Source organism: Giraffa tippelskirchi, chromosome 4 (assembly GCF_054371585.1).
Source record: "Giraffa tippelskirchi isolate mGirTip1 chromosome 4, T2T-mGirTip1v1.2.pri, whole genome shotgun sequence".
Taxonomy (NCBI): Eukaryota; Metazoa; Chordata; class Mammalia; order Artiodactyla; family Giraffidae; genus Giraffa; species Giraffa tippelskirchi.
The window spans coordinates 150,515,638-150,540,667 of record NC_137278.1 but is presented as its reverse complement, the minus strand read 5'-3'; the positions used below and the strand labels follow the sequence as shown (position 1 = coordinate 150,540,667).

Below are 25,030 nucleotides of genomic sequence, written 5' to 3'. Positions count from 1 at the left end.
AGATCTGAGCCCAGATATCAGGCTGTGTCTCTGGCAAGTCACTTAAGTCGTGTCTGACTCTTTGTGACCCTATGGATTGTAGCCCGCCAGGCTCCTCTGTCCATGGGATTTTTCAGGCAAGAATACTGGAGTGGGTTGCCATTTCCTTCTTCAGGGGATCTTCCTGACCCAAGGATGGAACCTGCATCTCTTATGCCCCCTGCACTAGCACCCCTAGCGCCACCTGGGAAGCCCATCAGACTATGTAAAGAAGGGCAATTCCAAAGCAAAGGGTGGGGGACCCTCTCCTTGAAAACACGGTTTTAGGGCAATAAGCTACCCTGGGGCAAGGTCTGAGTTGTCATGTTTGTTTTTGCCCCCAGAAGAGTGCCCAGATCTCAGCCGGTGGAACCATGCAGTAAGCCACCAAGGGAAGTGTTGCCCTTGCTGGACATTTACCCTTGTCCTACTTACAATGAACAACCCAAGAGCTGGTCAACTTCTCTCCCCTGCAAAAGTCAACTTCGAGAGGTCAGAGATTTCATTCTGCACTTCTTCTGTGGGCCTCACCATGTTTTTCATAGAGTAAATCCCACTAGATTTTCATGACATACTTGCTCAGACAGAATAGTGTTAGTCCCCCAGTTGCATCTGACTCTGTGATCCATGGGCTGTAGCCTGCCAGGCTCCTCTGTCCATGGAATTCTCCAGGCAAGAATACTGGAGAGGGTTTGCATTCCCTTCTCCAGGGGATCTTCCTGACACAGGGATTGAACCTGGGTCTCCTGCATCACAGGAAGATTCTTTACCACCTGAGCGACCAGGGGTTGTAAACATTTCTGTCTCGGCTGTGCCAGGCCTTAGTTGCAGCATGTGGGATCTAGTTCCCTGACCAGGGATCAAACCCAGGTCCCCTACATTGGGAGCTCAGAGTCTAAGCCACTGGACCACCAGGGAAGTGTTGATGAGACAGAATAAATGGGAAGAAAGGAGGAAGAGAAAGAATTCAACACATAAGATCCATTCAGAAGACCCCCTAATCTCATGGTGACCCAACAATTTTAGCTTGTAAACTCTGATGCTCCCAGGCAGTCATCAAACTGTAATGTGCCAATATTTAAAAGAAGTAGCAGACTCTCCTTTTTTCCTCCCATCCTCAGGGAAGCTGCTAAAAGGCCAAAAAAAAAAAAAAAGAAAAAAACAGCCTTGGGGGGAGCAGGAAGAAGTTCAAGGGCACCAAGGGTTGTGGCTAATGTGCCCCTGAATGAGCCAACTGCTGATGGCTCTCGCAGCCCCTCCCTCTTCAAGAGCAGTTAGAGACACCCTTACCTTTGTTACCAGCCCCTGCTTTGCAGGGGAGCTGGGGACAAACAACTTTAATACGGTACGTTCCCGCAGTGCTCAGTCGGCCACTGTGTCAGTGCGTGCCTAATGTTTGTTCGCCTCTCTACTCTATTACTGATGACCTTTCAGTGGCCTGTTCAGAGAGCTCGTACTACTGTAAGCTGATGCTGCTTCTTGAAGCCACTCTGAAAAAGAATCCATCAATTCTTCCATTTGCCAGATCTCGGCTACTCCGCTCGGATGTCCTCACCACTTTCACATCTTTATCAACTCAGCAAATTCTCCAAACCCATTTTCCCTTTTAAGTACTCGAAGGAGGATGGGATGTTCCCGCAGCTCAGGCCCTGCTGTCTGCAGAAGCAAGAGCCCTCCCTGCCTGGGTGATGAGAAGCCCTCATGTCTGGTCTCTGCTTCTAACCACTCTTGGTCTTGAGACAGGTCATTTATTTCTTTAGCCCTCAGTTTTCTCATCCTTGTTATCACTGTTTAAAAATTGAGAAAACTAAAAGACAAGAAAAATAAATATTATAACACCTGTTCTACCTTTCTCACAAAGCTATTGTCAAGATCAAAGGAGATGATATGGAAGGGAACTACAAATTCTTTCTAATACATGATATGTTTTGTGTGTGTGTTTTTTTAATCTTTTGGCTGTGCTGCATGGCATGTGGGATCTTAGTTCCCTGACCAGGAATCAAACTTGTGCCCCCTGAATTGGTAGCATGGAGTCTTGAGCACTGGACCACCAGGGAAGTCCCAGCATGTTTTTGTTATTTATTTATTATTTGGGGGGAAGGAGGTGAGTTAAGAGTGAGCTCAAGGAACCTGGGGTTCAATTCCCAAAGTCTCACTTAAAATGGCAGTGATTGGGACTATTAATCCTGTTTTGGCAGATAAGCCAAGTGGCTCCAAGGTAAAGGCTGCTAGTAGGTGGCAGGAACTAAGAAGAGTACAAATTCTCTTCCTCTCCACCCTCTGTGGCCAATGAACCCAGAAGCTCAACCTACAGAAGTCTGAACATGGCACTTGTACCAGAACAAAATAAAACTCTAGCATATTTCATCACAGTTCAACAAACTGAGTAGATCCTTTCTATACTGGCATTCTGGCAGTCTACCAAGACTGCACCCAAATTCTCTGTTGTGATTCCATCTATACTAGATGATGTCATGAAGAAATACACACTGAACTTGGGTTTGAGACCGACCTCTGCCCTTAGTAGTTAGGCAATACCACTTTGTTCATTCACATTTTAAAGTTTCTTGACAACCTGCCAGGAATACAAAATGAAGAAGTGCTGATTAATCAGATGGGGAGTGTCAGGGAGGAGGAATTTGGGCATCATGTGCCGTACATGGAGAGGGAAATGCAGAGGGCCAACTCCTGGGGATGAGAGAGAGGGCTGGTGTGCTGGAGCTGCTCTAGGTATTTTAATTTGGCTGAAAGTAATGTATTTCCACTGGGGAGTGGTGAAGGACGAGGCTTCTCAAATCTTCAGTGTCTCCCTTTGTGAAATGGAAGGTTAGGACACGGTGGCCACTGGGGATGCTAAGGGCTCAAATATTCCCCAACCCTTCCATCATCGGATGAGTTAGACCTGAATGGGAATGACCACATGACCTCAGAGTATCTGGCTGCAAATGAATGAAGGGACATTTAAGTATGACCAATATCCTGCCTACTACCCTAGAAGAAGCTGGTTGCTTTGCCTGTGGATATAATTTTCTATGTGAAATGCACCAGATATTCTTTAGGTTTGATTTTTTTTTTTTTTTTGGAGTCTACTTACAAAATAAACCTTTGACTTTTGAGGGTGGCTATCATCTAATAGGGGATTCCCAGGTGGCTTGGTGGTAAAGAATCCGCCTGCCAATGCAGGAGATGTGGGTTCATTCCCTGGGTCAGGAAGATCCCCTAGAGAAGGAGATAGCAACCCACTCCAGTATTCTTGCCTGGAAAATCCTATGGACAGAGGAGCCTGGAGGGTTACAGTCCACAGGGTTGCAATAGCATTGGACACAGCTGAGCATGTGCACACACACACACCATCTAATAGCTAAAAAACTTTCTAAACCAGCTAAAATATTAGGTAGGATAGACAGTCTGAAGTTGTATCCAGTGCCTGGCTGTGATAGCTAAGGCTTTCATTTTCTCCACATGAGGCCAGAACTTTATAACTCAGGGAAGTAAGCTAGAAGAAGGATGGAGGTGGGGGTGGGGGTGGGGAGAGGGGCTCGCCTATCTTCTACTCCTTTCTCCGGAATTCCAATGGCTTGTTCACCACTGAATCAAAGGTTCACTGAATGGATCAGTGAACAAATGGACTTGAATCTAGCTTGTTAGTCATCTGAGGAATACATTTCTGTTCATTAAAATGCCCATTTGCCGAGAGCAGGGTCTGTAGGAATCCCAGCCTGTGAGTAACAGTGCATGGGTGCTGTGTAGATAAACTGAGCCATGTCAAATCCATTTAGGAGTCGGAGATGCAGAGTGACCATTGTCCCTGTTTGCCTGAGATAATTTTGGTTTCTGTTGTTTTCCCAGCATAATTATTAACAGCATCCCCATTGACTCTCCAAACTGTCCTGGTTGAGAGAGTTAAGTTACCTAGTCTCCTGGTGCATAAATAATTAAATGACCACTGTTCTTTATTCTTGTAGCTGCACTTTGTAACCATTGGGACTGAACCTAACCACAGTGTGTTACTACTTTACAGGACTTACTTCACAATGGCAAGATTTCAGGGATCTCAAGTGAGCAGGAGAACAGGTTACTGTGTCTCTTGCCTTAGGAGAAGAAACCCAATCACCCCTGGTAAGCTATGGGGTACCTGCCGTGTGACAATGTCCACCGCAAGCAGCCCAGGTCTAGGCAGACCTGTGAGTAGTCGGAGAGTGAGATGTGTAATAGCCCTAGCCTAGCAGCCTAGAACACAGGCATAGAGAGAATGAATCATGCAATCCAGGACTAGAGCATGGATGACCTTAGGATTACAAAACTAAAGTTCCTGAAACACTGAAGAACAGTTATTACAGTGTTATTCCCAGAGTTGTCTCTGGATCACCTGCTTCAGAACTGTCTAAAAATGTGAAAATCCCTAGGACCTCCACCCTAGACTTTGTGACTCAGGTTTTCAGGAAGTGGATTCCAGGATTTACATTCTTTAACAAACTCCTCAAACTATTTTTATATGCATTAATACAATGAAAGTGAAAGTTGCTCAGTCTTGTCTGACTCCTTGCAACCCTATGGACTATAGAGTCCATGGAATTCTCTAGGCCAGAGTACTGGAGTGGGTAGCCTTTCCCTTCTCCAGGGGATCTCCTCAACCCAGGGATCGAACCTAGGTCTCCCGCATTGCAGGCAGATTCTTTACCAGCTGAGCCACAAGGGAAGCCTGCATTAATACAATAAATTTATGTTAAAAAGATACTCTGTGTTTAACTGAAACATTCAAATGAAATTATTATTGTTCAGGAGAAGATCAGAGGATCTCCAGTGAGAAGAAATGTTTGACAGAATGTACAGGTTGGCTCCTCTGTGTGACCACGAATTTCATGAGTTGCCAAGCTAGATTATTTGGTGTGTGTCCAAGTAAACTTCAAATTCTGGTTTTATTCAAATGGTTTGTTAGCAAATCTCGAGACACTTCCCAATGGGAACCATCCATTTGGATGACACACAGGTGCATCACAAGTCATTCTTTTTAACAACTAGACTGGAAATGCAAATGTTACAGATGCAAATCGACAGGCTAGGGCATAAAGTCTCTCCTGTATGTAAAGTCAGATGGTACTGGCATTGAAGAGAGCAGTTCTATACACTCTTAACATGTGACTATTTTCTCCCCAGACATTTTCAGAATGCTGATAGTGATGGGAGGGGGGTATAAGACTCCCCAAGGGGGCATCAACCCAACTGAGAAGGCAGATGTATGAGATGCTGTAGACGTGGGACTAGAGAGGAGGTTCCAGAAACTGCTCACAAAGCTGAACTCATAAAACAGAGTAGAGTGGTGCTTGCCAGGGGGAGGGGGTGGGGAGAGAAATGGAGAGATAGTGGTCAAAGGGCACACGCTTGCAGTTATAAGATGAATAAGCTCTGGTGATACAAAGTACAGTATGGTGATTATAGTTAAATATCTGTATATAGTGTATTTTATATACTGTTGGTTGGCCAAAAAGTTTGGGTTTTTCTGTAAGATGTTGTGGAAAAACATGAACTTTTTGACCAGCCCAATATATATAATACATAGATATATTGTTGCTGTTTAGTCACTAAGCCATGTCTGATTCTTTTGCAACCCCATGGACTGTAGCCTGCCAGGCTCCTTTGTCTGTGGGATTTCCCAGGCAATAATACTGGAGTGGGTTGCCACTTCCTTCTCCAGGGATCAAACCCACAGCTCTTGTGTCTCTTGCACTAGCAGGCAGATTCTTTACCACTGAGCCACCTGGGAAGCCCCACATACATACATATATATATATACATTATATATAATGTGTGTGTGTGTATATATATATATATAATATGTGTGTAATACTGTATTATATACTTGAAAGTTGCTAAAAGAGTAAACCTTAAATGTTCTCAGCACAGGCAAGGACTGGTAATTATGTGATGTGATAGAAGTGTTAGCTAATACTACTGTGATAATCATTTTGTGATACAGTTGATCCTCAAACAACTAGGGGGTTAGGAGCTCTTACCCTCTGCACAGCTGAAAATCTGCATATAGCTTAAATAGTCAGCTTTCTCTGTGGTTCCTCCTTATCTGTGGTTCAATCAAACTCAGACTGTGTAAGAACTGTAGTATTTACTACAGGGAAAAATCTGTATAAGTGGACCTGTGCATTTTAATCTCATGTTGTTCAAGGGTCAACTGTATATAACACATCAAAACACTGTACATCTTAAAATTATACAATGTCATATGTCAATTCTATCTCAATAAGACTGGAGGGAATAAGGTGCCAAATACAACTGCTCTAAACTATCAAAGTATCCTTAGACAGAACTCAGCATTTTCCTTTTGTACAGGGGGATCCATTGTTATGGAGGTCTGCAATTTATACAATTTGGGGAGTTTTTCCAGGTTTATTGAGAAATAATTGACATATATCACTGTATAAATTTAAGGCAGATGGCATAATGGTTTGATTTATATATTGTAAAATTATTAGCTCAATAGGTTCAACTAATATCCATCTTCTCATATAGATGCAATAAAAAGAAAAGAAAAAAAGAATAAAGAGGAAAAATTTTTTCTCCTTGTGATAAGAACTCTTAGGATTTACTCTTAACTACTTTCCTATATATTGTATAGCAGTGTTAACTATAGTCACCATGTTGTACATTACATCCTTAGTATTTGTCATATAACTGGAAGCTTGTACCTTTTGATCACCTTCTTCTAATTCCCCCTCATCTCCATTGTTGGTAACTACAAGCCTGATCTCTTCTTCTGTGAGTTTTGTTGTTCAGTCACTAAGTTGTGTCTGACTTTTGGTGAACACATGGACTGCAGTACCCAGGCTTCCCTGTCCTTCACCATTTCCTGGAGTTTGCTCAGACTCATGTCCATTGAGTCAGTGATGCCATCCAACCATCTCATCTATGAGTTAGATTTTTTGTTGTTGCTTTTGTTGTTTTTTTTTGATTCCCCATGTAAGTGAGATAATATAGTATATTTTTCTTTCTGGGAAGCTCTCTTTAAGAAAAAGAATACAGAAATTCCCTGGTGGTCCAGTGATTAAGAATCCACCTGGCAATGCATGGGACGTGGGTTTGATTCCCAGTCTGGGAAGATCCCACATACCACAGAGCAATTAAGCCTTCACACCACAACCACTAAGCCCATGTGCCTAGAGCCCATGCTCTGCGACAAGAGAAACCACAGCAATGAGAAGCCTGCACGCTGCAACTAGAGAAAGCCTGTGCGCAGCAACGAAGATCCAGCACATCCAAAAATAAATTCAATAAATACATGAATTTTAAAAAGAATACAGGACTAATTATGAATACAAACTTAGATGCTAATGTGACTGCTTATTAGGCATGAGAAAAGAAATTGCAACAAATTACTGAAATCATGAAAAATGACATCCCTTTTCTTTTGAGGAATGATTATAAGGAAAATGATTTCTGATTGTAACCTTGCCTCTCCTCACCACAAAGAACTGTCTACCTCTCCCGGTAACAAGAACTCAAAGAGGGCTGGTCTGGGTGAAGAGCACTGATACTTACATTTAATTAATTAGCATCTTTGTAAATCTGCCTCTACACTGCAAACTAGATTTTCTTTCTAAATTAATTAGCTAATGCATCAACATTTATTAGTTTGCACTGGAAAGACAGATGATGATTAATCTTCAAGATTTCACAGCAGGTATATTCAAAATGGATAACCAACTAGGACCTATTGTATAGCACATGGAACTCTACTCAGTGTTATGTGCCAGCCTGGATGGGAGGGGGTTTTGAGGGAGAATGGATACAGGTATATGTGTGGCTGAGTCACTCTGCTGTTCACCTGAAACTACCACAGTATTGTTAATTGGCTATACCCCAATACAAAATAAAAAGTTTAAAGTTTGGAAAAAAAAAAGATTTTATGGTAGGGAGGACACTTCTATAGGAAGGTGATGGTAGAAGGTCTCCAAAATGCCATCAAGTTCTTCCTCCCTGGACAAGCAAGCTGCTCTTCCCATCAAGAGCACATTCTGGTTTGCACCTTGTTTTATATCCCTGGATATATGTTCCAATGTCTCCTGGTTTATAGTCTATGTGAACTTGAATAGAATTTGCATCCTACTGTTGTGTGAAAATTGTGTATGCTAAGCTGCTTCAGTCGTGTCCAACTATGTGAAAATTGTATAAACCTTAATTATGTTGAATTGGTTCATAGTGCTTTTCAGGTCTGCTATATCCTTCTACCTTTCTGTTTATTCATCCTATTAATTTTTGAGAGTTTGATTTTGAAACTCCAACTTAAAACCTAAACTTATCTACTTAAAAATAATTTTTGTAATATACAGTAATATATAGTAATTTTTTGTTATATATAGTACAAACTGTATGTAACTTTGTATTTCCCAAGTCTCCCTTTCATAACTTTTAAAATGAAAAAAAGAAGGAAAGAAAAATGAGTGGATTCTGGTTCTCCTCACCTCAAATATGGACCTACCACAATGGTTTTCTTCATCATCAGGATGGGGCAGAGCTGATGTTCTGGGACTTCAGAGGCTGGGTCTTAAAACACTTGCAGCTTCTGCTTGCATCTCTTGAACTCACTCTTGGGAGGCTTCTCAGAATCCAGCTGCAGTAAGGCCATGAGAAGCCAGAGCCACAGGGAGAGGCTGTGTGTAGCTGCCTGGGCTGAGTTCTCAGCTGATGGCTAACTCAGTGAGAGCCATTTGGACTTTCAGCCCCTCTAGTCTTCAAATGCGGAGAAGGCAATGGCACCCCACTCCAGTACACTTGCCTGGAAAATCCCATGGACGGAGGAGCCTGGTAGGCTGCAGTCCATGGGGTCGCTAAGAGTTGGACATGACTGAGTGACTTCACTTACACTTTTCACTTTCATGCATTGGAGAAAGAAATGGCAACCCACTCCAGTGTTCTTGCCTGGAGAATCCCAGGGACGGCGGAGCTGGTGGGCTGCCGTCTATGGGGTCGCACAGAGTCAGACACGACTGAAGTGACTTAGCAGCAGCAGCAGCAGTCTTCAGATGACGGTAATCCCTACTGACATCCAGCTGTGTGTATGTGAGAGACTCCAAGAGAGAAGCACCTAGCTGAGCCCATGCAACCCATAGAAGTGTGAAAGATAATAATTCTTCCATTAAGCTTCTAAGGTCAGCGTGGTTTGTTTTGTAGTCAAGAGAGGCACAAAGGATTGTGATGTCACACTTCTAGGCCCCTCCTCCCTATAGGATTGGTGAGAGTGAACAGGGGACAATGAGTCCTCTGGAGTTTGCTCCTTGGACCCAACTCATCAGAAAGCAGCACCTGCTCCCCCTTCTCCTGTCCGCCAGCAGGTAAATACCAGGAAGATGTCCCTCTCTGGGGTGGAGAGATGAGAGCCTACAGCGGTCCAGGAGGTAAGATTAATTTGAGGGCTGGAGGTGAGGAATAGAAAGTCCATTTTGGTCTTAGATCCAAAGCATGGATTCTAGCCTAACTTTATCCTCACTATAAAGTTATTTTCATCCCAGACTCCTGTGTCTGTTTTTTAAATTGGTTCAGAAAACTCAGAGGGAAAAAAGATAAAATTATTTTTCTTCCTCAGACCTCAACAAGCAACCTTCTTCCCTTCTCAAGGACTAGGAAGCAAAGTTTATTTTTAAGCTTTTAAAAATTTCACTCTGCCTCATACTCTAAATCAAGTGTGCCTTCCATTCTTTCTTTCTCTGTCTCTTTCTATGTTTATTTGGCTGTGTCGGGTCTGAGTTGCTACACACGGATTCTCTAGTTGTGGTGTCCGGACTCAGCAGTTGCTCTGAGGCATGTGGGGAATCTTAATTCCCTGACTGGGGATCAAATCTGCATCCCCTACACTACAAGATGGATTCTTAACCACTGGACCACCAGAGAAGTCCCTGCCCTCAGTTCTTATTATTAATACACTGTTTTGTGAAGTGCCTTTTTTTTTTTTAGTTTATTTTCTATTTTTTAACTTTACAATATTGTATTTGTTTTGCCATACATTGACATGAATCCACCATGGGTGTACATGTTTTCCCCTTCCAGAACCCCCCTTCCACCTCCCTCCCCATCCCATCCCTCCAGGTCATCCCGGTGCACCAGCCCCGAGCACCCTGTATCATGCATTGAACCTAGAGTGGCAATTCGTTTCACATATGATAATTTACATGCTTCCATGCCATTCTCCCATATCATCCCGCCCTCACCCTCTCCCATAGAGTCCATAATACTGTTCTATTTATCTGTGTCTCTTTTGATGTCTCGCATACAGGGTTATCTTTACCAGTTGACTAAATACCATATATATGTGTTAGTATACTGTATTGGTGTTTTTCTTTCTGGCTTACTTCACTCTGTATAATAGGCTCCAGTTTCATCCACCTCATTAGAACTGATTCGAATGTATTGTTTTTAATAGCTGAGTAATATTCCATTGTGTATATGTTCCACAGCTTCCTTATCCATTCGTCTGCTGATGGACATCTAGGTTGCTTCCATGCCCTGGCTATTATAAACAGTGCTGCGATGAACATTGGGGTACTTGTGTCTCTTTCAATTCTGGTTTCCTCAGTGTGTATGCCCAGCAGTGGGATTGCTGGGTCACATGGCAGTTCTATTTCCAGTTTTTTGAGGAATCTCCACACTGTTCTCCATAGTGGCTGTACTAGTTTGCATTCCCACCAACAGTGTAAGAGGGTTCCCTTTTCTCCACACCCGCTCCAGCATTCATTGCTTGTAGACTTTTGGATAGCAGCCATTCTGACGGGCGTGAGATGGTACCTCATTGTGGGTTTGATTTGCATTTCTCTGAGAATGAGTGATGTTGAGCATCTTTTCTTTCTGATGTGCCTCTATGTGGTTTTCCTGGTCCCTGCCTTGACTCAGATCCTCACTGCCACGTGGGTTCACTTGTGTGGTGGTCTCCCCGTCTGTATCTCCCTACTCCTGCACCCCCACCCACGTGCTGCTACAAGCTAAGGCTTCCGCTGCCTCATTCACCTACCATGCTGCTCCTCTTGCTCAGAACCTGCTCTGCCACCCTGGGTCCAGTTCAAGGCCCTTCAGGATAATTAGCCTGATTATAGCTACTAGCCCTTCAAGCTAATCTTCCAAACTCACTGATTCTGTAAGGCAAATTTATTTCACACCGAGTTATTCCTGCTGCCTTATTTTTCTTGTTCTACTTATCAATGCTGAATATTCACTGGAAGGAGAGATGCTGAACCTGAATCTCTCTGGCCACCTGATGCTAAGAGCCGACTCACTGGAAAAGACCCTGATGCTGGGAAAGATTGAGGGCAGGAGGAGAAGGGGACGACAGAGGACGAGATGGTTGGATGGCATCACCGACTCAAAGGACATGAGTTTGAGTAAACTCCAGGAGTTGGTGATGGACAGGGAGGCCTGGCATGCTGCAGTCCATGGGGTCGCAAAGAGTCGGACATGACGGAGCAACTCAACAACTACTACTTATCTTGTCCTTCTTCAGATTAGATGGTTCTCTCTCCCTTCTCTGAATTCCCCTAGTCTCTTAGGAGTCAGGACTCGCAGGGTTTACAGTTGATTATTCTTTGGCTAGTCTTACCTTATAAGTGGCTCCAAATTCCGATTCCATGAGGACATATTCCCCAGTGTGCTACCTGATAGACACTACTGGACTCATGAGCTATGTATAAACAACTAGTGAGATTTTGTGGTCTTGATAGAATAGGAACTACAACCTAATATTTACTATGCTAGATTCTGTTTTAAGTACTTTTTATATGTCATTTAGTTTATTCCTTGGGTTCCTGGGCATAACAATCCTATTGTCCTCTTTTTACTGAGGAGGAAACCGAGATTTAAGTGAAGTAACTTTCTCAAGGTCACCCAGCTAGCAAGTAAAGAGGCAGAGTTTGAGGCCAAGACTTGATACCAGTCTGAGTTTCTAACTTCAATATCACACTGCCTCCTAAGGGATTTTTGAGGGCTCTAGGGGATCACTGTGGACAGAGACTGGAGCCATGAAGTTAAAAGATGCTCCTTTGAAGAAAAGCTATGACAAACATAAGCAGCATATTTAAAAGCAGAGATGTTACTTTACTGAGAAAGGTCCATAGAGGTGAAGCTGTGGTTTTTCTAGGAGTCATGTATGGATATGAGTGTTCGACCACAAAGAAGTTTGAATGCTGAAGAACTGATGCTTTTGAACTGTGTAACTGGAGAAGACTCTCGAGAGTCCTTTGGACTGCAAGAAGATCAAACCAGTCAATCCTAAAGGAAATCAACCCTGAATATTCCTTAGAAGGACTGATGATGAAGTTGAAGCTCTAATGCTTTGGCCATCTGATGGAAAGAACTGACTCACTGGAAAAGACCCTGATGCTGGGAAAGATTGAAGGCAGGAGGAGAAGGGGGCAACAGAGGCTGAGATGGTTGGATGGCATCACTGACTCAATGGACATGAGTTTGAGCAAAGTCATGTGAAGGACATAGTGAAGGAGATAGTGAAGGACAGCCTGGTGTACTCCAGTCCATGGGGTTGCAAAGAGTAGACATGACTTAGCAACTGAACAACAAAGGGGATTTTTTAATTCTTCCTCTATAACCCAAAGATAATTACTCTAACATTTAAGAAAATTTCCTTCAAGAGTTATATTTTTATGTATACGTGTATACACACGCACATAACTTTTTTACTGACTTATGATCATGCTTTTGTATATACAGTCATATTTTGTTTCATTTAGTGTAGTCCAACCATCTTCCCATGTCATTATGCACCAATATTGTTTTTTATGAATTGACCAGACTACAGAAAGTACACAGTACAATAAAACATGCTTGTTCCCAAAATGGGATTTTGGTCTGGGGCATGAAAAGCTACTGAGAATCAGAGACTGTAAATGTTCAGATGTCAATGTGAGACTTTAAATATTGTTCAGGTTTTCATGGGTGACAACAGGGGCAGTCTCCAACAGAATAGTCAATTCTTTTCTTCATATGAAAGTGAACACTGGGAATCCCCCATAAATGCAAAGCCTTCCAGAAGCCGGTGGGTAATGAAGACTAAACCATGTACCAGACCATATACCAGGCAATTCTGCAGATGTTCTCATTTGCTTTTCCAAACACCTTGTGACTCTAGGCATCTCCACCCCACCTGCAGGCTGAAAGAACCTGTAGAGGTCACAGGTAACGCCAGTGCTAGGGTTGGAATTTAGATACTGGAGCCGAAGGTCTTCCTTCTTTTAGAGAAGTCTGTTTCAGATGAAAGAAAGAAATAAAATCTGGGACTTCTGGTGGTCCAGTGGCTAGGACTCCAAGCTCCTGCATTAGGAGGCCTGGGTTCGATCCCTGGTCAGGGAACTAGATCCCACATGCCACTACAACTAAGAATTTTCAGGCTGCAAATAAAGTTCCTGTATGCTGCAACTAAGACCCGGCACAGCCAAATAAATACAGATAAATATTAAAAAAAAAGAGAGAGAGAAGAAAAAAACTCTAGAGGAAGACAACCAAGAATGACCTAAATGAGTAATCCTGAGTCACAGAAAACAGCTGACAGGAATCCTGAACACCAAGGAGAGGCAAAATGAAGCCCAGAGAAAATCAGGCTCCTTGTGATCCAGTCTGGTGGGGATCGGAGTAGGGGGGCCCTGCTGAGTTGATAGAGTTGGCTTTGCAAACTGGTCCCCAGACAGAAAAAGATCCCGATCTTCCAAGAGCCGAAAAGGGGCCTAAAGTCAACAGCGCAGTCTTGGAATGGAGGCCAGAAGGCGAGAAAGACATTAAGAGGAATCCTAGCTGTCGGGAGGGGCTGCCACCAGCCAGAAAGGGGGCGTGGCATGGAGGACATCTGGAGGTTTAGGCTGCAGGCCCAGGCCACGCTGCCTGAGGACTAAGTCACGAGGTATGTGCTGGACGGGGTGGAGAATTACTGGAAAGAAGGTGCCGAATGCCTCTGAATTCACCAACCCTTTCCTTCTCCACTTGAATTCTTTAGGGTGATATACAAAAGCCGAACAATGATGAGCTTCATCAAGCAAGAGGATGGAGACCTGGTAGGGGGTGTTTCCTTTATGAGAGGAGAGGCTCCAGTTACATGGAGAAAAGATGCTGTGGACCAGGGGAGGGTCAAAACGCTTCCCTTTTTTGTTGAACAGGCCTCCGCCTGGTTGGTGGGGGCCTCTCATGGAATTCAGTTCTTCTTGGCCAGAAATCCCTACCTTAGACCTTGGAAGACATGAGGGAGGCTCCGCAAACCTCCTTGGGTTTGGCAAACTCGAGATTTTTCCAGCGCCTTGTGTTCAGCAAAACTGAGAATGTGTTTGGCTAGAAACCCTTCTCTAATTTTTAAACCCCTGTGCGTTTTTTTTTTACGTAAATTTGATCCACATGGTTTCGATTTATTTTTATTTAACTCATCAAATTGAATTAGGAGCTACAGTGATGAATGAGAACAATGCTGATTTCCAAGAAGATTTTTGAGCCTTTTTTCTTAGAACAAAATCACATTCCAAACACCCCCCCCCACCACCACCACCACCATTCCCCTCCCCACAACCGTTAAAACTACCAGACTGAACTGAGTTTGAAATTTAGAACCCAAATGTGAAATAAAGATCCATGCTTGGCAAAGATGAAGCATAGCAGAGGAATGTTCTTAGGAAGTCACGGTTAGAAAGCCAGCATAGACTTGGGGTGGGGGTGGGGAATGAAGACAGAAGGGAGTCGGTTCTTCTTCATTAGATAGTTTAAGTAGATCTACCTGGTTTTTGGGGCTCCTAATAGCAGCCCCCGAGCTGTTTCTCTAGGGTCTCACTTTATCACTACTACCCAGGGAAAAGGAGCTTCTGCTCCAAGAATGGGGATGGGGGGTCCCTGGTACCCATCTCTTTTTCTTCTACACTTTTCATAGGAGTGGATTCAAGCTGTTCTCCCCACCTCCTCTCCAATCTTCCTCCCTGTTTCCTGGCTCTGGCTAAGGCCTCTCCATCTGGAAACATTTAAAACGTACAACAACTTTAATCTCATGCAAAGGAGTCTTGAGATCTGTACTACATACCCATTAAGCTAAATTATAGGTACACAATCTCATTTTGCACAATTCTGTCTGGCCTCGGTTGGCACACACGAAAGGCCATTCCTGTCTTTCCCAATTACTTTTTCTACCACACCATCATTTTCTACAACATCAGTCTGAGGCTAGCCATATTTCTCTGAGAATCTCTGGCCACTCAGGCCCCAAGACAGAGGTACTCTCTTCAGAGTCTGTTGAAACAGTCCTCGGGGTGCTCTTGGACACGCCAAAAAAATCTTGAATTCAGTTTCTCTCCCCTACAGAGCCTGAGCGAATCAGACAAACTTGAGTATGAGGATCATCTTGTTAGTTAATAACTGTACAGCCAAGGGGAGTTAACTTTCTTCCCTGAATCTCAATTTCCTGGTCTGTAAAATGGGTATACTAACCATACATACCTCACAGAATTGTTGAGGATTTAAAAAAAAAGTATGTTGTTTGGCCCAGACTCAGTAATCAATAAATGTTACTTGTTATTGTTATCATAAAGGTGCTACACATTATTCAATTCTACAACTTTCCTAAGAGCACTTACATTTTTCCAGAGGTTGCTAGTTCCCTTTTAAATCCTCCCCCATCCCTCATCATTGCTGAAACAACCGCACCACTTCCCTGAGAATCAGCATCACTCCAGACAGGTAACATGAAGTTTCTGATCAACCAATGGATTCTTCATTAGTCCTCGGGGAATCTCCCAGGTTGGCCCTCCTTGGGATCCACAGGAGCACAGCGATTGGAAGACCTATAACCTAACTGCATGTAGAGATCATTTTTCTGAAAACCAAACTTCTCACTTTATATAGAAAGTATATGTGTGTTTATGTGTGTATTGGGGTGGGGAGGGTGAGGAGGTTTTCATTCTCCTTTAAGGAACAAAATGGCTAATTAGTGCTTCCTTAGCACACTCCCCCATCCCCTACCAAACACAGTCACACTTCACTGATGTTTTTTTTGGTGGTGGTGGGGGGAATGGAAAGGTGACAGTACCATTTAATACGTCTGATAAATGCCTCTCTCTCAAGGGGGAAAATATGGATGCCCATGAGTATAGTATTGGGCTTCCAAGGTGGCACTAGTGCTGAAGAACCCGCCTGCCAATGCAGGAGACATAAGAGATATGGGTTTGATCCCCGGGTTGGGAAGATCCCCTGGAGAAGGAAATGGCAACCCACTCCAGTATTCTTGCCTGGAGAATCCCATGGACAGAGGAGCCTGGCGGGCTACAGTCCATGGGGTTGCAGAGAGTCAGACATGACAGAAGCAACATAGCATGCACAAGTATGGTCTTTAATGGTTTCCTCTGGCCAGGAGGACTTTTAGCAGTAATTCAGGGATCCTAGTGTTGACCAGAATAGAGGGAGTAGGTATCCATCAACAGCCAGGGGAACTTAGACACTCTGTTGTCAAGATCCTTATCATGCAGAATTGCTAAGAAGGCTAAAAGAGAGACAGCTGCAAATGGTAAATAGTATTTCCACCAAGCTCATCTCACTTGAGATCCTGGGTGATATTAGGACACGCACGTGTCTCCTATTCCTGCTATTCACTAGAGATTTCTTTCTGCTGAGATTTCTTGTAGCTGGATGTATTTTAGATGTCAACCTAAACCTCAGTTAAGGACTCTGAAGGAATTAGTCCTGCTCCCAGCGCTGCCACAAGGCTGGGCCTGGGTGGCTGACTGTGCCCATTGATGGCTCTAGAGTGAACACAGTCTACAGGCTGTGAAGTCAGTTGTGACCTGGTAGAAAAGGTGGGTTGGGCCACTGAGATTCCTCTCTGGTAATGTGCACCTGAGGGAGTGACAAACTGGGTGGCCTGATAGCAGAAACCTATGGAGCACGGCTGGTCTTAGAGCTGCCTTGCTTCCAGAATCACCTTCTCTTCCATAAAGCCTGGCTCTTCAAAGGTTCTTGTGGACCCCATAAATATCTCTTCCGATAGTAATAAAATAAGCACCTCCTTTTGAGTCAGCATGAGTGGGTTTCTGTTTTTTTCAACAAAAAGAGCCTTCGCTGAAAACACAGCACCCACCTTTGGGAAGAACATGCAGATGGAGCTATGTCTAAACATTCTGAGCATTTCCAGAGGCCCTGTTTTAACAGTTAATTACACAGTATGCAAACACTGCTGGGTCCCAACTCACCCCTCCCTGGCTCTCCTCTACTATAGAAACTGCAAACCTTCCTCTCTCTCTCTCCCAGTCTCCTCTGTAGCTAGGGGAGGTCAGGTACCACAGTTTGGGCCAACGAGATGCAAGTACATGTCTGCTGGGACAGATGGGCTGCTCCCCTTCTTCCTGCCTTTTATCAAAATGTTACGCTTGAACCTGTGTTACCATCTTGCAACCACAAAGGGAAGAAAGCAGCAGAGATGTCACCCCTGGCACATTGGAGGTGCTGCATCAACATGAACAGCCACCAAATTCCAGCCTTCTTGTTTTGTGAGAAACTATACCCAAAAACTACTGTTACTTAGAGTTTTCTATCCCTTAGAAACAGTATCTTTTCTAAATGATATACCTTGAAATAGAACTTGATGTTGTTTCCTGTATTATGAGAAAAATGATTTTTTAAACCAAATATATGACAACTTGTTTTTCAGTTAACTTTTAAACATCAACGGAATGATACCAGCTTTTCAGGCAATTAGAATCTAAGAGGGGATAAAATATGTATGTAAATCACTATGCTATAAGCAGAAAGTGAAAACACTCTCCATGTATCTGGTGTAGGGGGAAATGTGACTTCCTGTTGGGGGAGGGGAAAGCAGGGTAAGTATTTACATTAAATCCTAGAGATAAAAAAGAATTTGGATGTTTGGAGATGTGGGGGAAGGGCATTCTAGGCAGAAAGAATAGTTTGAGCAAATATGTTAAACTCAAGATCATGTATCAAAAATAAATTCATTCTGGCTGGTGTAGGGGACCAAAGATCAGATTTTTTTTTTTTTAAGTTAGACCAAATTATATTAAGTCCTGAATGCCAAGTGAAGGAGTGTGGGCTTTACTCTCTGAGCCTTGGGGTGTTGTTGAAGGTTTCTGAGCAAACAGGTGTCAGAGCAGTTGTTTAGGAAAACTGCTCTGACGGCAGTACGTGGGCTGGATTGAGGAGGCAAGGAATGCCACTAGGCCGTGTTGCCATCTGGGCAGGAGACGATGAGGGAGGAACCGGGACAGTTGAAGTGAGAATGGAGTGGAGAAAAGAAACAGACATGAGAGACAATGCAGAAGTACATGTGACGTGAGTTGGCTACTGCCTGCATATGGGGTGAGAGGCATGGGAGGGATAATGTAGAAAACATGTTCTTGTACAAAATAGAAATAAAAACCGCATGTGGTACCTCTGGAGCTGAAGACAGGAATGGTTTTATGTAGATGTTGGAGTCATGCACCTTCAGGTCATGGTCCCCAAGTCCCCTGGTCACTCCAATAGTTGCCATTACACGGGCCTAGGAGTATAAGCAGAGGGTCGTCAGAAACACTCCCACAAACGGAGACAGCATCCCCACCACAGTGTAGGTGCCGTGGGCTATGAGAGAAGCAGTCGTTTTCCAGTCCCCACTGCCCCTGGCTGTTAAGTTCTGCGGGTAGTTGTTTTTGAGGAAGAGCTCACCAAGAGCTCACGTACTTGAGGAGTGGCTTTTCTACCACCAATTACCTTCATTTGAATGGGCTGCTGCTGTCTTTTCACAGAGACTGGAGAGAATGATGTCCAATAAACTCAATATATCCGTGATGTCTACAGCTACTGAAATCAATTCAAACCAAATCCAACAGGATCCGTCATCCAAACATCCCCCATTGGTCCACCTGTCCACCCATCCATCCATCCACACATTCCCGCCCCCTCATCCATCCATGCATCTGCTGTATACCCATTCTTCAAGTGTTTACTGAATCCCAGCTATGTCTCTAGTTCTGTGATAAAAGATGTAAAAATGTCAGAGGCAGATCCTGCCCTTCCAGAGCTGATATATTTTACTTTATGGCTGGAGAAAATGTACCATTAGAAATGTACCATTAGACTATAACCTGTCCTGCTAATGTTCTCACACAATTCCCTTTAGGCAGAAAGGAACAAGATGTCACTTTACTGTAACTCCACAGAGACCTCATGGCTGAGACCACGCCATCTGTAGCCTTCTCTGCATGGTTGTCCAAATGCAATTAAGGAAGCAATACTATTGTACTAATGCCTATACTGTCAGCCTAATGATACAGATATGAGTCACCCAAGCATTTATTGAGCACCTACTATGTGCAGATACTGTCCTGGCGGGGGGCACATGTCTACGGTCTTGTACCTACTATAAAAGAACTTGGTAAGGGAGAAACTAAGAGGTACATGTCTGATTAACAATATACAGAATATGGCCGAGTGCTGAAAGACAAACAATGGGTTATGTGAGTTCAGAGGAGGTAAAAATTCTACTAAGAAGGTTCCCTGGAAGAGGTGGGGGGCACTACATTTTTGTGCAGAAGGATATCCAGCTCAGGTGAACACAGAGGAATGGAGTGAAAGTCATTCTGCGTTGACTGAAGCCCATGGCTCTAATATTTGGCTCATCAACACTATACCTGGTGTAGTGGCGTGGTTCAAAGATCTATACGTGAATCCTTGCTCTGATGCTCTGGTAATAAGAGAAACCTAGAAATGCTATGCCTCAACAGTACATGAACCTTGAACTTCCAGATGTTCAAGCTGGTTTTAGAAAAGGCAGAGGAACCAGGGATCAAATTGGCAACATCTGTTAGATCATTGAAAAAGCAACTGAGTTCCAGAAAAACATCTATTTCTGCTTTATTGACTATGCCAAAGTCTTTGACTGTGTGGATCACAACAAACTGTGAAAAATTCTTCCAGAGATGGGAATACCAGACCACCTGACCTGCCTCTTGAGAAATCTGTATGCAGGTCAGGAAGCAACAGTTAGAACTGGACATAGAACAACAGACTGGTTCCAAATCGGGAAAGGAGTACGTCAAGGCTGTATATTGTCACCCTGCTTATTTAACTTAGATGCAGAGTACATCATGAGAAACGCTGGGCTGGAGGAAGCACAAGCTGGAATCAAGATTGCCGGGAGAAATATCAATAACCTCAGATATGCAGATGACACCACCCTTATGGCAGAAAGTGAAGAGGAACTAAGGAGCCTCTTGATGAAAGTGAAAGAGGAGAGTGAAAAAGTTGGCTTAAAGCTCAACATTCAGAAAACTAAGATCATGGCATCTGGTCCCATAGCTTCATGGCAAATAGATAGGGAAACAATGGAAACAGTGAGAGATTTTATTTTTGGAGGCTCCAAAATCACTGCAGATGGTGACTGCAGCCATGAAATTAAAAGACGCTTACTCCTTGGAAGAAACGTTATGACCAACCTAGACAGCATATTAAAAAGCAGAGACATTACTTTGCCAACAAAGGTCTGTCTAGTCAAGGCTATTGTTTTCCCAGTAGTCATGTATGGATGTGAGAGTTGGACTATAAAGAAAGCTGAGTGCTGAAGAATTGATGCTTTTGAACTATGGTGTTGGAGAAGACTCTTGAGAGTCCCTTGGGATCCAACCAGTCCATCCTAAAGGAAGTCAGTCCTGAATATTCATCAGAAGGACTGATGTTGAAGCTGAAGCTCCAATACTTTGGCCACCTGAATCAAAGAGCTGACTCACTGGAAAAAACCCTGATGCTGGGAAAGACTGAAGGCAGGAGGAGAAGGGGATGACAGAGGATGGGATGGATGGATGGCATCATCGACTCAATGGACATGAGTTTGAGCAAGCTCCAGGAGATGGTGAAGGACAGGGAAGCCTGGCGTCCATGGGGTCACAAAGAGCTGGACATGACTAAGCAACTGAACAACAAAGGAAAGTATAGGGGCTTCCCTGGTGGCTCAGATAGTAAAATCTGCCTGTAGTGCAGGAGACCTGGGTTTGTTCCCTGAGTCAGGAAGATACCTTGGAGAAGGGAATGGCAACCCACTCCAGTTTTCTTGCCTGGAAAATTCCATGGACAGAGGAGCCTGGCAGGCTACAGTCCATGGGATCGCAAAGAGTCAAACACAACTGAGTGACTAACACTTTTACTTTCTTTCAAGGAGAGTATACTGAATATAACTGAATAGTTTATTAAATACTTATGCATTTACTGATGGTCTGCCATGAGTCAAGTATCAGGCTAGACGGGTACTAAGGATATGAAGGCAACAGGATGTGGTCTTGAGCTTACTGGAACTCACTGGGAGCAGCAGGGTAGTACTGAGAATCTCAGCACCATGAAGACCAGAAACTGTAGGTGCAGATCACTGGGCTGAGTGATGCTCACTGATGGTGTCCGCTGTACACAGACACACGAAATCCTACCGGGAACAGAGCCCTTCCCTGTCCTGACTCTCAACCAGGATGGCAAGGCAGATGGTGTCCATCTCCAGGAAAGGGGGAAGTTGGTTTGAAAAATGATGCATTTATTGACCAAATATTCATGTTTCATTTCGCTTTGTGGAATTCCTCCCTCCTTCGAGCAAAATCACTGCTGGGCTACAGTGAACCTAAAACCTACTCCTGTGCACTCTCTTTCATACCACACACACACACACACACACACTCACTCAAACTCTGTCCACGAAGGCATCTTTCAGTTTTCTTATGAGTCACTTGTTCTGATAAAAGCTATCACATGCTGAAAAAAATTTCAGTTGAATATTCTTAACGTGACCACATTTTTCACTTCTAATTGGAACTCTCAGCACTTAGTTGAAATGTATTCATGTTCCGAGGAAGAATGCAATGATTCAGAAGGTGTTTGTTCTTCCTGGAAAATGACTTCAAAGCTTTCTCATCTCCACTCCTGGACTGCACCCCTCTCCAGTCTCTGCTCAGAGACCACTTTAAGATCGACAGCCTTCTTTCAGCCCAACAATGTTAGAGTCTGACAGGGGCCCTGGGAGCTGGTGATGAATGGTCTTTGCTATGATGAATGGTCTGGGATCTGATCCATGTGATCCTATAGTTTATCGATCAAGGTGAAACTCTGGATCCCCTTCTCATGGGGCAAGTGGAGAAGCTGGCGTGTATAGTCTGAGCATCCATGGTAGAATGCAAGGGCACCAGAAGGAAGTGGAGGGCCACAGCCCCACGGCTCATACCAGCCCTGGCCAGCCGCATGACTGCCTGAGCGGTTTTAGCCTTGCAGTCCCTGCTGCCTCATCTCCCAAATGGATGTAAGACAGTCAGCTCTGCCTGCCTCCTGGCTTGTTGTCAATACACAGTGAGATGATGTATGTGAAAGCAGTCATGTTTAAACACTGCAAAAAGCTATGCAAATGGCTCGAGAAGGGGGATGTCATTTTCACAAAATTGACTTTAGTCCCCTGTGCTCACCACTTCCATTCCCCAGCCCTGCCACTCCCTGGACCCTTAAGACAGGAGACCTGAAGGAAGGTGGAGGTGATATTCTTTCAAGCTGTCAAGACTACAAAGTCACGAGCTGCCAAGTGGAACACACAGATTTCCATGGGCTCCGTAGAGACAGAGCCTGGTTCTCTCAGTCCAGGGAGGGCAGATGCCTACCTTCTTGCCTTCTCCATATATAAGGGGAAACTTCAAGTCATCATCCTCAATGGTTTTGTATGCCCTGTAGGAGGATAAACAACATTAAAAAAAACAGGTTCGCACTCAATTAGTGACCCACTGCCCTGACACAGGATGCCAGGTAGTTTATTTTCCCTGAGCCTCCGTCTGCGCACCACACTGCCGATCTCCTCCTGTACAAAGAGTCAGTCTCCCTACAGAACTGTGTGCGTATGTGTACATATTTCAACGAACCAGAAAATACCAAGTCTTTATGTGCCTGAAGAGAGGGAAAATGAGCTGGCCTACTCACAACCAGAGGGGTGACAGGCTTCTGTCCTCAGCATTTAGTGTCCCTGCAGTACTGAACGGCTCCAGCCGTGGTGGCAGGGCTGTCATCAATCTGAAACCATGACAGGCAGCAGTGCTCAGAGATGGAGCTGTGGGGGAGAGCCAGCTCTCACCTTCAGGGGTTGTTTATGCCAAAGCAGCCTGATACTGGGATGGCTGGAGAAGGAATATTTAGAGCCTGCTTGCCCACAGTGTGATATTCAACGTTGGCAAAAAACCCTTTGTTTCACGATGGCTATTAAATGGCCATTGGTCACACAGAAAGAAAATCCTGTTCACGCTTCAGTGGTTTACGCCAGATATGGTGGTTCAGATGCCACCCCTCACGCAGCAGAGGCCGCCAGGCCGTGGGCCACGTTTTAACAGTTTTGCTCACAAGGAACTTAAAAAACAAACAAGCAAACAGCTATCTAGTCACTCGTTGTATAACCCTGGGCAAGTAGCTCCATCTTTTTGGATCTCTGGTTTCTCGGCTGCAAAATGATAACCACACAGGAGGTAAACAGCCTAGCACAGAGCCTGGCACTTAGTAAGTACTCAATGAGTAGTAGCTGTCGCTAATATTTAGTAGATAATTAATACTTGGCATACAGTTCACCTTTCTGCAAAATGGGGAGAGCGTTGCCCATACTTCACTTCCTCAGAGAAGTATTAGGAAGACTGAGTAAAAGATGGGGTATTTTCTGCTAGGTTAGAAGCAAAATGCTTTTCTAAACTAATGTCTCCTGAGTACATGAAAAAAATTAATTTGTGACATGCGTGCGTGTGTTAAGTTGCCTCAGTCATGTCTGACTCTTTGAGACCCTATAGACTGTAGCCCACCAGACTCTTCTGTCCATGGGATTCTCCAGGCAAGAATACTGCAGTGGGGTGCCATGCCCTGCTTCAGGGGATCTTCCTGACCTAGGGATTGAATCTGTGTCTCCTGTGGCTCCTGCACTGCAGGCAGATTCTTTACTGCTGAGTCACCCGGGAAGCTGGATAATTTGTGACATACCTCTTGAAATATCTAGGCAGCTTGAGAGTGAATCTGACATCAAATTTATGGAGGTGCTTGATATACAAAAGAATGCAACTCAGCTGAAAAAAGGCTCAATCCCAAAGCTAAAGCCGGCATATCTTGCTTATCTGCAAGTTATTTGGTTAAGTTCTTTCCCATCGGAGTAGAGAAACAGTGAAGTTCTGGCACCAGATGTGCCTGGGCTTGAGTTTAACACTGCTTTCTGTACAGCCCTGGGCAAGTGGATAAGCCTTTTTCTGAACCTTAGTTTCCTCATTAATCAGGGAAGCCAAAAAGTGGGGCTCCTTGTGGACCTGCGGTAAGGATTAAAATGGCTGATAAAAGTGACGAGCTTAGGAAGTATTCGGCACAGTGCCTGGCACATGCTGAGAGCTTGATAAAAGCTGGTTGCTGCTTCTGCAGTCGAGTGAGCCCAGAGGTATGCCATGAATTGAGTTTTCAAAAAAGGAACCATACTATTTCCTTCCCCTAAATCTACCAAATTAACACAAAGTGGAAATAGCTACTCTGATACTTCTATACTCACACAAATGATTTAAGACACTGTGGTGTATGAGTCTCTTGGGGAACAAATACAGTTGTTATTAGACTACAGTCAGCTTGGGGATCCAGTGAGTTTGTAGACCCATGGTTCTCCATCTTGGCTGCAGAAGGAATCTCCTGAGAGGGCTTTGAAAAGCCTGATGCTCAGGTCAGAGCCGGAGAAGGCAATGGCACCCCACTCCAGTACTCTTGCCTGGCAAATCCCACGGATGGAGGAGCCTGGTAGGCTGCAGTCCATGGGGGTCGCACAGAGTCGGGCATGACTGAAGCGACTTAGCAGCAGCAGCAGCAGCAGGTCAGAACAATGAAGTTTGAACCTCTGCGGATCAGGCCTAGGCAAAAGGAATTTTTTAACAAGCTTCCCAGGTGATGCCAATGTGTAGTCATGGTGGAGAACCACTATTGGAAACCAAGGTCTTTAGCTAACATTCCAAATCAGTTGAGCAAATGACTATAT

The 25,030-nt window shown here is 44.1% G+C and overlaps 1 protein-coding gene and 1 long non-coding RNA gene across 2 annotated transcripts in view; one reads left to right on the top strand and one right to left on the bottom strand.

The window, feature by feature from the left end:
- PPM1H (protein phosphatase, Mg2+/Mn2+ dependent 1H) overlaps positions 1 to 25,030 on the bottom strand; it is a 301,134-nt gene that overhangs the window by 29,185 nt on the left and 246,919 nt on the right. The window contains exons 7-8 of the mRNA XM_081588932.1: positions 22,659 to 22,722; positions 18,431 to 18,538 (exon numbers count right to left, since the gene is read on the bottom strand). Of these exons, the coding sequence (XP_081445058.1) occupies positions 18,431 to 18,538; positions 22,659 to 22,722 (172 nt within the window). The remainder of the gene's footprint in view (positions 1 to 18,430; positions 18,539 to 22,658; positions 22,723 to 25,030) is intronic.
- On the top strand, positions 9,239 to 17,670 carry LOC145545148 (uncharacterized). Its single transcript, XR_014081906.1, has 2 exons — positions 9,239 to 9,425; positions 17,293 to 17,670. It is a non-coding gene; the product is annotated as an uncharacterized LOC145545148 (long non-coding RNA).